The sequence below is a fragment of the Semicossyphus pulcher genome, unplaced genomic scaffold (assembly GCF_022749685.1).
Source record: "Semicossyphus pulcher isolate SPU_LCO1_2020_fin unplaced genomic scaffold, fSemPul1.0.p SCAF_8, whole genome shotgun sequence".
Classification (NCBI taxonomy): domain Eukaryota; kingdom Metazoa; phylum Chordata; class Actinopteri; order Labriformes; family Labridae; genus Semicossyphus; species Semicossyphus pulcher.
The window spans coordinates 20,031,444-20,044,952 of NW_027211759.1; the positions used below are offsets into that span (position 1 = coordinate 20,031,444).

Genomic DNA, 13,509 nt, shown 5'->3' on the forward strand with positions numbered 1-13,509 from the left:
GGAAACTATGTGAGGAAATGATGGACAGAAGGGCTGCTACAGAAATAAACTGCGTAGCGAAATGACCTTCAGTAGTTATATAAAAACTGGGCATCATGTTCTATTTATTCGTCCTATTGAAATAAATCCCCTCCCTCAGGTTTCTACCCACCAATGTGCAAAAATAGCACCGATATTCAGTGTATGAATCCTCAGGAAAACTCTCTATTAATCCATTCAAAATGATTGACTCCAGCATATGTGTGCAGCCCTGTCAGTGACCTTGCATTTTAGCTGCCCTTTGACCCAAGGACATGATGATGAGGCTGGTTTGTCTTTGGTCACCACAGTGTCCCGAGAGAGCAATAAGGGTGTGTGACCTTTGCCCCCAGTGTGACCTCGCGGGAGAGGAAACGCTGAGGCGCTATTTGATGAGACGACTTTGTCTCCTTCTTGTTAAAAAATCTTGAATTTTTAATCCATTATTTTCTACAATTGGTTAAGGGTATTTAGTTAATTGGTTTCATTCAAAGAAAGTGGGCACAACATGTATGATGACACTTGTTAATAACCTTTTATTCATTCTCAAAGTTACATTTCACAGCAGGAGATAAATATTTAACCGTTTACAGTGTTTAAATGTACACTTATTAGGTTATGAACAAAACATTTATTTTTGCATTTATAACATAAGTTAAAATATCTGCTAACACTTTAATGCCCCTACCAACAGTCCTCAGACATATAAAAATAGATTTATATTAAACACCATAATGTAGTTAGTGTGTTTATGAAATATTTTTGGTGTGTTTATGAAATATTTTTGGTGCGTTCAAGTGTCACCAAATATCTTTTTATGTCACGTAACTTAATTTAGAAATGTCTAATCAATAACAATATACACAAAGTTCTACATGAAGACACTCAGAATCATTAATGTTCTGCTATTAATGCATCTAATGGAAATTTAAACCATGCAAATAAACCTGTGCAAAAAATTAAAAGCATTGAAAGTCTGCCTGTTCTCTTCACGTTTTACCAGCAGTCTGTAACATCACACACCGCACACACCTAAAAGAAGAAAAACTGCGATGCCAAAGCCCAGCGGAAAGTCCTTAAAGTGCAACTCAGTCTGTAAAGCAAACATATTACAATACATGGTTTTACATATTATTCTCCCCAGCACTTAAATAGTTATGTTCTCCCACAGTCAGGGTTTAATCCAGCACTGAGTCATTACATCTTCTTTTATGTAACACAAGAGAAAAAAAGGAAATTACATCTGTTGCTGTTGAAATGGGGCAAATCACTCCACTAAGATAATATCCCTAATTAACAGAGTATTTAATACGAGTATTTAAATGAATATTAAATGATTTATACTGAAATTAAATATCTTAGAATAAGAAAATGTCTTATTGCACTGCAAGATTCTTCCACTTGAAATACACAAATATATAAACAAGAGTTTGAGGTTCAATTGTGTGCTGAACAACCTTTTAAGAGACATACTGTTTATTCACTGTCTGAAAAATAAGTGTTTTTGATTGGAGGGTGATCATATTAATTGTATTAAATGAATATTTGTGTCCAGCAGAGTAAAGGGAAGAGACGGCACATGTGTGATATAGAAGGAGACCCGTTGTGGTGTCAGTTCTGGGCCATGGTGAAATTTGACTCAGCTCTGAAATGAAAATAAAAAATAGAGTGTGAAAAACAATGACACCTTTGTAGCTCCTATCAAATCAAAAAATGTTGAATAAAAACAGTGTGGTTTCTTTATTATGATTTATTTTGGCCTGCAAAAACCCCCCCCTATTTCATTCAACAAGATTTGGCCTGTTGATGTTCCTGCATGCTCTACAACATCATTTACACTGAAGGCCTTTCATTTGTTCAAATATAACATCTTAAAGAATCCACACTTCAGTTTTTTCCATGTAAACACGACTAATGTGACTCCACATCAAGGTCACTTTGAAGAGCAGCACGTGCGGAGCCGAGCTGTGAAATCAACAAACATCACAGGTGAGCCTCACGTGGACGCACACAGCTCAGGGTCGCATCAGCATTTCACAAGCAGCCCTCACTGAGTGACAGCAGAGGAGCCACAATGTCTACACAGCAACATCCTGGCCGCATGTGTTCAAACTGTAATCAACAGTATCGACACAAATTCCCAACAAAGGGCAGGAATCACGAGTCACGTGCAGTTTGGGAAGTTTGGATCTGCTGCCACCAAGAGGACATTGAATGCAGCACATGACACAGCAACAAAGGCATTCTACCTGCATCGAGGACAGCGTGTCTCCACGACCAGAACACTGTTGTCAGATACTTTAAAAGGGCACTTACATTTCTTTGTTCTGCATGTGGTTGCTGTACTGAAGGATCGGAGGGACACTCTCCTCATCCTCAGGAAGCTGTGAACCATTAGAGTTTAACACAACGATTCAATAACCAGACAATCAACATATGACAAAAAGCTAGGATGCCCTTGTTGATGTCATAAAATGGAAAATTATTAACTGTTTCTGTGTAAATAGAGGAGGCAGAATGACACAGCTCATTCAGTAACATACATAATGACTGGAAAATCCGCCTCAGGGTGAGAGGAACACATAACAGTAAAATGTTGCAGAGCAGGAAATGCAAAACAAACCGTAAATCAAAGTCTGTTTTCATATTTATATAAAATAAAGCTTTGAGTATCTCATGTAACGCATCACGGCTAAATCTGCTCCTGATTGGCTCCTCACAGTAAAGATTTACAGAAATACTATCCATCAGATCAGATTGGACCATATGAACAGAAAAGCTTGCTATCAGTGAATAAGAGCATCTGATTGGTTGATTGATTCAGTTGTGTATTGATAATGATGTTCCTGCCTGAAACTGTTAAAACCGCTTCATGCCTTCTAAGGGCCAGTTCGCCGATTTTTCAGTCCTATCAGGCTTTTATGGGAAGCTAATGCCAAAAAATGGAGGACGCTATCCGCTTCTCCAATGGGCCCTGGAAAACCTCCGCCAGACAGCGTTTAATGTGTCATCTGGCGGAGGCTAGGGAGCTTGCTAAACTACACATCCTCAATCTAGGACGCCCGCCTCCGATGTCATGTCTCGTTTAAAATCGTCAGGTTTGAAATGTAGACTGCAGACCTGAAGATTTTTTAGACGATCCACCGGTATATTCTCATCGTATTTCGGATTCTGTACCGCTCTGAGCCATTGCCTGCAGCGAAATGGTAGTATTTCACTCTAGCGTCTCTCGCTGGGCCGTTCCTTTCAGAGGGAGGGGCGCAATGCACGCTGGGTGCTGTAGGAATGAAGAATGGGCGAAACCACGAGCTGTTTGTACAACTTTCTCCACAGCTATGGCGCCTATTTCAAATATTATTGCTTCTTCAGCTTTGACTCACTGCGCCTTTTTCTAAGGGCCAATTGCTCCTTTAAATAATCGTCTCTCACCTCCCAGTAGGGCTCATCATCAAAACAATTGTCATCTGCAGGATCTCCCCAGATAGGTAATCTTAAGATACAACCTGAGAAGAATATAAATACAGTCATTATCCCTACACACTAAATCTAACATGCGTTATGTGCAAACAAACTCATCTTACTTAAGGCTGGTTTCAGTGGTTATTCCTTACCAACAATGATGCCTCCGCCGACACCAAAGCAAATGGCCACACAGAGGCCTGCAGCCTGGTGACCGCCTTGCCGCGAGGGGACCATGTTTTCAAAATCACCCTCGAAGTCAAAGGTGTTTCTCAGCCTTTAATAAAGAAAAATGAAACTTAGAAAAAAAGACCACATTCGGCTACTTGAATACAAATATTACTTATCATTAAATTTAAAGCTTTCATGACCCCAGGCTGCTGGTTTTCTATTTGTAAGCAGGGACCACTCACCCTTCTTTTCCATAAACTGACTCTGATGCAGCTGCAGCTGTAATGGCTCCCACGATGCCACCTATGACTCCTGGCATGGCGTGCAGGTTATGGATCCCACATGTGTCCTGGATCTTCAAATACTTCTCCATGAAGGGCTGAGAGAGACAGAAGTACGAGCTGCTTAAATCTACTTTGTTAATAAACACAGATTGTGCCCAAGAGTTGAGTTAAGATCAAAGGTAAGAACTACTACAATAAAAGTAGTTTTTAAGTATTGACAAAGTAGTGGCAAGTATAGCATACTGTGAGGTAGATATAGCCCAGTGTGGAGACGATGCCACAGCAGAATCCTACGATCAGAGACCCGTACGGCATCAGCATGAACTCTGCTGCAGTTCCCACTGCAACGCCTCCTGCAAGAGTGGAGTTCTGGATGTGGACCTGACAAACAAGAGCAGAAATTAGGTAGGAAAAGAAATAGTGTATCGGTTTGATTTCTCCTTACTGGATGATGTGTACAAACAAACAAACAGTGCTGGTGTTCACCATGTCTAGTTTCCCGTGTTTCCGAAAGAGGCTGGAGATGGCCACAGTCGTGAGCACAGTTGAGGCCAGAGCCAGGTATGTGTTGATGGCCGCTCTGTGCTGCCCATCCCCGTGGTCTGTGATAGCTGAGTTGAAGCTGGGCCAGAACATCCACAGGAAGAGGGTGCCTGTGTGCAGAAAGCAGGGTGGACATTGCAAATTCTATAGATCCACAGTTCCACCAGTATAGCAGGAAGTATTGTGACAGTAAAAAAAATCACTATGTATGAAATCCCGCCCACCAATCATTGCAAAGACGTCAGAGTGGTAGTTGGAGCCCTGCAGACGACTGCTCTGGTCGAGGTTCGGCCGATAGAGCATCCACGAGATGGCGAGACCATAATAACCTCCGAATGTGTGGATCACCATGGAGCCTCCAGCGTCTCTGGCCTTCAGGAGAAAAGTGTTCGCAGTGATAGCAGAAATATTAGTTACGATTATGAAGATGTCAGTAGGCAGTCTCTAGGCGGTTATATGTTTATGTACTTTTCGTAGGATGTTGATCACCAAGGATTGCACCTGACAAAAAGGTCCCTTTTTTCTACTTTCTACTTTAGCTTCAAACTTTTATTGGATTTGATTTTGAATATTTAAAAAACTATGTGTGTGTGTTTGGTGAAATGTTCTCTCCAGTTTTATTGGTGCAGCTGAATATATATTTATGAATTAAGAAAGGAAAGTATTGTTTCAGCTTACATGTATGAGATTCAGGATAATATATTCCTCCACAGCGAACAATGTGATCCCAAACAGAGTCAGAACCAACAGCTGGACTGGACTGACTTTACCGAGCACCGCCCCGTAGGCGATTAAGCATCCCGCCACGCAGAAGTCAGCGTTGATCAAGCTGAGGAGGGAAAAACAGTTCAAATGTCAGGGAGAAACTGAATCTGTGATCTGTGCAAATATGAGACATTATTAAGCTTGGCTGGTTAAGAAAAATAATTTAATTCTGACCACTGAACCAACAATAACACTCTGAATCTAGTCGTCTTTCTTTGTCTCTTAGAAAAACACACATAGTCGTACAGCTACTTGACTTGGCTGCACTTTAGCGGTATCATCTGCTGAAGTGCAATGCTCCTGGAAATATTTTTATGGGATCCAGTCAGACTGGTTTCTCCACCATGCAGGTGGAAACATATTAAACAGTAATTACACAAAAGAACCAGAGCTGAGAAACATCACTGATGTTGGTTGATCAAAGTAGTGACCTTTTGTTGCCTTTTATCATCGTTATACACCTTCATCAAATTCATAACAATAAGAAGAAAGGTAAATAATGTCATAATTGAGAAAAAAAACTGAACAATTACTTCTCAACTCCAATTTTGATTTTTCCATCACTGTAGTCCAGGGAGTGGAACCAGCCTTGCATTAGCAGCGCCCACTGGAGGCCGAAGGCGGCGATGAGGAAGTTGAAACCCACTGCACCAAAGCTGTACCGCTTCAGAAATGTCATCAGGAAGCCAAATCCAACAAAGATCATCACATGGACGTCCTGGAAACCTTTAGGGCATAGAGATAAGGAGGGTGACAATGAAAAGAAAGGGGAAGGAATATCTGTATCGTTTTTCTTTAGCCCTCTCTGTGCGCAGTTGGCATGCACTCTATTCGCATATAATATCCTGGGAACCAGACACATCTTTGAGCTTATGTTATATTTGATCTGGCAGATTTTTCACTTTCCCTTCTTACGACGATTTTAATCCGCCCTGATTCAGGTCAGGCCAATTATAGCCATTTATCTAATATGGGCTGGGTTTGATAAGATGACTGAGAGAGGAGCACCACAGGTGATGAACCTACGGTTAGCATCATAGGAGATGAATAGTGGAATATCCGCTGAGCTTATTGTGAACTGACAAGTTACAACCAATCAAATCCAACCCATGAGTAAAATACAACGGGCCCAAGAAAGAACCACGATATCTCACTCTGACCTGATGTCCGTTACAAATTTGTGAATGAAATATCTCAAGAACATTTAGACAGATTCACTTCAAATTTGGTCAAATCTACTTAGACTCAAGGATTTACTGGTTAGACTTAGTGGTCAACAGTCAAAGGTCAATTTATTGAGATGTGTAAAAAAACATTTTGGCCAATACCCAAGAGCTAATATGCTAATTATAAGACATAATTTTATGAAAGCAGAAAATAACAAAGCAAGTAAGTAGGTATGACATTTATTAACCAAAAGGTCAAAGGGCAACTTCACTGTGACATCATCATACTCTGGCCAGTATTTCTCTCCCATTCTTGGGAATGCGATATCTCAGGAACACTTGGAGGGAATATCTTCAAATTTGGCACAAACATAGAATTTGACTCAAGGATGATCTGATTTGAATTTGGTGGTCAAGGGACAAGGCCACTCTAACCTCACGTGCATCGCATTTTCATGAACCTGAAACATCAGCAACACTCTGAGAGAATTGTATTACTTAAAAAAAAAAAAAAAAGATTAATCTCCCCTCACTCTTGAATTATATAAGGGAAAAAATTAAACGTAAAAATTATATATGTCATATATAACTAAATCATTATTGTATCCGATCTTGTCTTTGTAATTTTGTTAAATCAGCAATCAGGGTTATTATAACGCCTCATCTTTAAGGTAAGTGCTAAATTATTGTATGTAGTTATGAATGAACGGATATGCATGTGGAGACACTGTATACAGAAGGTTTGCTTTGACAACATGTCACCACAGTGCAGGGCCACGTGAGGTCATTTTAGATAAGAAGGGGAAAACTCTGGGAGATGACAAGGACATCTTTAAAAACATTAAAAATGTTTATATAGTATTAATATCAATGTACAATTATAAAGAAATAAATAATAGCCTACCAGAACAGAGAGAAAACAATGAAATAAAATAAGTGTAATGCCTCAATGGAAATGAAATTCAGGAACAGGTGTCTCCTCTTTGTGAGACAGTCTCTGTCTGCTAAAACCATCAAACAACATTATGTGGATACTATAAACAAGCCAGTATCTTTTACAACGTAACACTATAACTGTTTGACACACCTCAGGGTACAATAGCTTCCCACTGCTCTGTGAAACAGTATAGTTTTTGCATCAAACAGAGTGTAATATTTACAGCCTCACAAACACCAAAGGTGTCACAAACGTCAGACTGACCTCCTGTCAGCACAGATGGTGGGCGTCGTGTTGGAAAACAAGGTCCTGTGACCTTTAGGACGAGGTCTTATTGGTCCTCTGGCAGCAAAGTGTGTCAGGACATACATTTATCATCTGACACCCAACACCATATCTGAGATGGCTTCATGATAGCCTGTCACTGACACCGTAGGCTGTTAGGGAAGTGAGCACTACAACCACACCCATACAATCCTCTCACATGCACAACCCAATATTGCAAGCATCTGATATATGATCAATTGAAAGAAAGAATGCTTGTGCACAAAGAGGTAAGTGTTGATATTTCAGGTGTAATTAAACTTGAATAAAAGGTTGAGATGAGGGAAGTCAAACATCAGGGGAAATTTGCACCTGTGGATGTCAGATCCTTGTCAGCAATGTGGGAATGATCTGACAGATATACACAGCCTGAGAAATATCATCAGCTTTGTAAACCAAGAAGAAACAAAGTTAACTACAGTAAAATCACACGATTAACAGCCAAATATTAATATAATGATAAAACAAAGAGCTAAATGTGCAGATGCAGAAAATATAGATGCTTATTTTAGATTATAAAGAGGGATGTGTAAAGATTTAAGGGTGTCTATATTTACAAATGACAAAATAAAAGTGATTTTAAGATGAGTTTTGGGTCAGTTGGAAAAATGATTTTTAACAGAGAAAAATAAGTCACTTACTTGGATATCTGAAGTAGAAGTCGTTCTCAATGTCACTGGATATATTGTTCACCTTCCTGTGCTCTACCCAGTGTGCATCTGATTCTTCGTTATAGCGAATAAAAATCCCGAACAAGATGATCATGGCTGTCTGCCACACGAAGCAGACTGCTGGAAGACTCAGACGAACATTGGTGTTTTTTGTACGGTCGCAAATTTCCCTGAAGCTTTGAATGCAGCCCATTGTTCTTGGGTAGTTTTGATCTTTAGTAAAAAAAAAAATGTTACAGAGACACTTTAAAGGCTGTGAGCATCTCAAGCACAAGTGAAGATGAGCAAAGGTGGGTGTTTGCTTTATCATATGGACACTCCCAAAGTCACTCCCTCCACTTGCATTGCACCTGACTCTCTTCTCAGGTGGTCACACATCTTAGGTAATAGAAAAAAGAAAAACATACTTCATATCCTGATCAAACAGGATAAAGAAAATATTTACTGATACATACATTTACCTGTTAACAGGCTGTGTTGTTATTCTAGCCTGGTTAGGTTACACAAGGTCATAATGCATGGAGCTATAGAGGGTTTACATAGCTTTAAAAGCTTCTGGAAACCTCCTCCCATAACACAAACACAAACTCTTTCAACAGCACATATTTACAGCTCTTATTATTTTTTTTCTTTTCCTACAAAAAGTCAGAGGGTGGGGGCGTTCTCCTCTCCTCTGCAGGGCTGATCTCTGAAGCATTAACTGTAAATAATGTGTATCCATGCTGGGCCCCATTAGAAAGATGCATGACAGGTTTGCGTCAAGTCAACCGTCTCAGCAGAAGGGTTCAAGGTTGAGACAAGGTTTTTATTTGACTTATTTAGCTAAACACAGTCCTTACCATAACCCTCTTGTTAAACAAGGGGGTTATGACAAGGACTGTTTCTTAGCTAGCTAGCTGTTGCCAGTCAGCCAGTGGAAAATTTGCTCAAGAAATTTGTGTTAAAAGTGAGTTTAAGCGGTTCCAGACAGCTTGTGTTACCTTTGAACAGACTTTTTTGCTACGTTTCTAGCGTTTAGCAAGATGGCAAATAAGTGTATTTCACAAACTTTTAAACTATTTTTACTTTTTTAAGAACAACTTTAAACGGATGCCCAGATGAATTGCCTCTTTGCTTATAAACGCACATAGACCTACTGGCTGCAGTAAGTCTTCAAAGCAGCTCCGACTTCACTAGAGGACTGCGTTGATGAATGTACACATGGACAGTCACATGTAAACAGTAAAGGTGATCCGCACCTACCTGTCCTGTACTTGTTTGTTGTGTCAAGAAGGTTAAAGACACATGACTTCAGAAATACTATACATCAGCTTATAGATCATTTGCTTGCTTACCTTAAATTCTCTGATGATAAGTGGACTAAAATGCTTTAATATAACCAACTTAATTAATAAGTTAATCTCAGATTTGTTACTCAAATGAAGAAATGTATAAAGTGACACTGATGGGCTCAAGAGAGAAATTGTTAGAAGAAAGTGATTTTAGAGCTAAAACTGAAGATAAATGTTTTCATATTCTGCAAGTCACATGTCCTGGCCACACCACTATTAGAAAGGTTAAAGGCACTTACACTAGACAATTTATTTTGCCAAGCCACAATGACTCTGAAAGAAAATATCTTGTCCTATCATTATCTCACTATGAAAACAATGAACATGTCAGCAGCTAAACATATAGGTGAATGCACTGGTTGTGTTCTCAACAATGAGGAACTTCTTTAATTAAATGAGTGAGCAGGTATCTGTGCTCATTGATCTTACTGCTCAGCTGAGCACTGCTTCCTTGGTGATGTCACTGTGGCAGATGATGTGCTCTTTGGGGATGATGTGTGGCGTTGACCAACTTGATTAAAGCATCAGTACCAGGCTTGTTAATGCAGCTTTAGTATAAAGGTAAGACGTTTGGAGACATTGTCAGTTAGTTAAAATTTAAAGGGAAAAGCACAAGTGTTAGTGACATTTAGTCATAACATTGTGCCAGCATGCGCAATACAAAGGCTGTGAAACTACAGCTTTACAGCAGCCAGCTGTCATTCATTTTATTACTAACACCTGTGTCAAAATGTTTTCTATGTATTGTAGCTACTATATATTTAACTTCACAGTCTTCTTGCTTAAGCCCTGTGAACCAAAGTGTGCCAACCCACACAGGTGTTTTTAATTACTATCGCTGATTAAAGCTCTACTCAGGACTTTGGGTGCGCACATCGACTGTGCTCTGTTGTTGAATTCTGACACTCAGCAAAGCAAATACTTTCAATGTTCTCATTTTGTGTAACTTTAGCACTAAGGGTCAATCTGACACACACACACACACTGTTGTCACATCATCAGAGATTTTCAGTTTACACAACTCTTATGTTTAAGATCCCACTTGTGTGACTGTTTAACTTTGATACAAGAGAACAGCCTGACAGCAGCACAGTTCTTGGTATTGTCGTTTACTGACCACACTAAGACTTTTATTTCACACCACACTGCCTTGGAAAAATGTGCCTGTGTATCTTTTGTTGCGATAAATACAGATGATAAGCCTTTTCACAACAGATACTTGCAGGCTTAACTTTGTCTCATTTCCTTCAGTGCTAATAAACCCGCATGAACAAACAGAGCTTATAAGGGTGGAGAAGAAAGTTGTAATACAGCCTATTATTCAAGGTTATTGATTACACCTTTATATATAAAACGAAGAAGTTGAACTTACAAAATAAATACACAAACTTGTATCATTGTAGAGGAATGCTTCTGACATTTTATTTTGAAAACAGTTTTAATACAACACATCCATCCATGAGTATATTCTCTTTGACAAATGTATTTATATTATTTTAGGCCAGGTGCAGGTGAGGACATTCATAATAGATTGTGAAGATACTCTCTTACTGATTTTTCCATTTTTAAATGCATTCATTATAAATCCATCAAATGGCGCATCAGCTGTTGTTCCAAAATGTCAAACTCCTCGCCAGGCAGCAGATACCTCTGGATGATATCTATTACATCACTCTCAGTGGTGAGCTCATAGTCCTTCTTGTTCTTAAATGGTAAATGTCCAGCCAGCTCACAAAGAGCAACATTAAAGGCGGACTCCTCCTTGGCACCGAAGCACGATATTCTAGGCCACACAGCGATACGAACGCCTTTTCTTGAACAGCGATCCTTTTCATTCTGGATGTGCTCGCAGGGCGGACATCCTCTAGTCAAGAACAGGTTGTGAGCTATATTACCCTCCACAAGAAAGTCTGTGACTCTGCAGATGGTCCTGGTGACTTTCTCCACCTGCTCTGACTCTGTGTAAAATAAAAAGCCTCCAGGAAAGTCCAACAACCGATAAAATCCCTTTTCAGTGATAAGAGGCTTTACTGGTGTAGATTCTATCTTGAGTTCATGTTCCAGGTAGTACCCATGTAGGTGTAAATGATTGACTGATGCAAATGCTCCAAGACTGTTGAACCCAACACGGAAGCCAGGATCGGAGCTCAGGAGCACAGATTCAATACCAACCTGGATGGCGAACCTTGTCAGGACCTGTGGGAAACAGCGTGAAGGATCTGGAACAAAGAGACAATGTCCAAACTCCAGAGGGCTGACATTGACCAGCACAACCATCCTGCAGGGTTGATGCAGCTGTCCCCCTTCCTTCCCTTCCCCAGTGTCCTGTATCATCTCAAATAAGATTTCTTCTGGATTGATTTTGTTAAAATTGAACTGCTTGGCATTAAACTCCTGCTGAATGCTCAGTATCTCCTGAGGCTTCCTCCTCTCTAGTCCTCTTTGGATATTCAACTGGGCAACAAAGCCATGAGGGCCAGGCAGGATACGCGTTTGTAAATCCCCCAAATGGTATCGGAAGAGTCCCCTGTCCATCCTGTCCGTCCATCCTGCTTGGATAGTTGAGTCAAGCTTTGCTGGCACAAGACTGTTTCCACTGCTCCGACGCACATCTCTGACAAAGTCCTGGCTGCTGTACACAAACTGGAGAGACATGGTTGGATCTGTTGGTGAACAGTGAGGCAGAGAGGCGTTAGATTTGACTATAGGGTTCACTATAGGAGGTAGGCGTAGTACTGCTGAATCATCACACAGAGAGCCCAGTCACATGTGTAACCTATGGATATAAGGGCTTCAAACTAAAGTCAAAGTCCGCCCAGGATTATAAAATGCCCACTGGTTAATTATAGATTCAATAAAGTGTCAGAAAGTACAATTTCCTAAATCACTGCTTCACATATTCAGCATGCATGTTGGTCTGACCAAAGGCACAACATTAAATAATTGTAAGAAGTGTATCCTATCATAGAAAGACCAGAAAAACTACAAAGCCCGGTGTTTGAGAAGGTAAAAACTGTGAATTGAAAATTTTCTTTAAAAACTTGCCTTAACTATTAATCAATTATCAAATGAATTAAAAGGTGAATTTTTCGCAATATGAATAACCAAAATATTGTTTAACTTTAGCTGCAGTGTACAGAAAGTTGCAGCTCTGAAATCAGAACTGTAGCATTTGTGGAGGACAGATCATCACCAATGACTGTATATATGCTAACCACTGGCTGACACAAGCATGATTTAATTTTCACAGTACTTAGTATTTTAAAACTGTGTCAAATTCGGTGTCATGAGTCAAACAGAAGATTAAATACCTTAACAAAGATCCAATTAACCTTTATTGTCATTCGCATAGCTTGTTATTCATGCAGTTTTCTTCACATTGTACCGGCTTGCTAGCACCGGTTAGCCAGCTTCTTCGGTTACACGTATTCTTCTTCGTCGGTGTTATATGGATATACTTCCGGATCATTTTTCAGAATAAATGCTCATATAAAATTATTTCTTTGCCTAATTTTGTAACCACATTATTAAATTGTTTTTATATTACTAAACATGAATGTAATTAGATATTTAATTTCACTTTTTGGTTGGTAATGATAGTGGTTGATATAAAAGGCAAATTATTTCTTACATTCCTTCAATTGAAAACACAAGATAGGGGCTTTATTAACAAAATATTGACAAACAGTTCATGATTGGCAGTTTCCTGCATATGAATTCATACCAGTAAAAGTACAGTTTTCAATCAAGCTTTTTGTAAATTGTGTTGACATTTAACCAACCCAACCAACATGGAAAGTACACTCACTCAAACAAAAAGGTATTCAGAAGATAAAGCCA

The 13,509-nt window shown here is 39.5% G+C and overlaps 2 protein-coding genes across 2 annotated transcripts; both read right to left on the reverse strand.

Moving 5' to 3' along the window:
* Positions 1 to 534: 534 nt before the first annotated feature.
* Positions 535 to 8,662, reverse strand: rhcgb (Rh family, C glycoprotein b). Its single transcript, XM_069685827.1, has 11 exons — positions 8,309 to 8,662; positions 5,774 to 5,966; positions 5,154 to 5,304; positions 4,700 to 4,847; positions 4,419 to 4,585; positions 4,176 to 4,313; positions 3,891 to 4,027; positions 3,630 to 3,754; positions 3,448 to 3,521; positions 2,335 to 2,402; positions 535 to 1,663 (listed from the first exon to the last, which is right to left on the reverse strand). The coding sequence occupies exons 1-11, from the start codon at positions 8,646 to 8,648 to the stop codon at positions 1,630 to 1,632; spliced, it is 1,575 nt and encodes a 524-aa protein (XP_069541928.1). The 5' UTR covers positions 8,649 to 8,662; the 3' UTR covers positions 535 to 1,629.
* Positions 8,663 to 11,105: 2,443 nt separating this feature from the next.
* Positions 11,106 to 13,070, reverse strand: gdpgp1 (GDP-D-glucose phosphorylase 1). The gene is made up of 2 exons (XM_069687089.1): positions 12,981 to 13,070; positions 11,106 to 12,332 (listed from the first exon to the last, which is right to left on the reverse strand). Exon 2 carries the CDS (start codon positions 12,322 to 12,324, stop codon positions 11,248 to 11,250), a length of 1,077 nt encoding a protein of 358 aa, XP_069543190.1. The 5' UTR covers positions 12,325 to 12,332; positions 12,981 to 13,070; the 3' UTR covers positions 11,106 to 11,247.
* Positions 13,071 to 13,509: the final 439 nt, after the last annotated feature.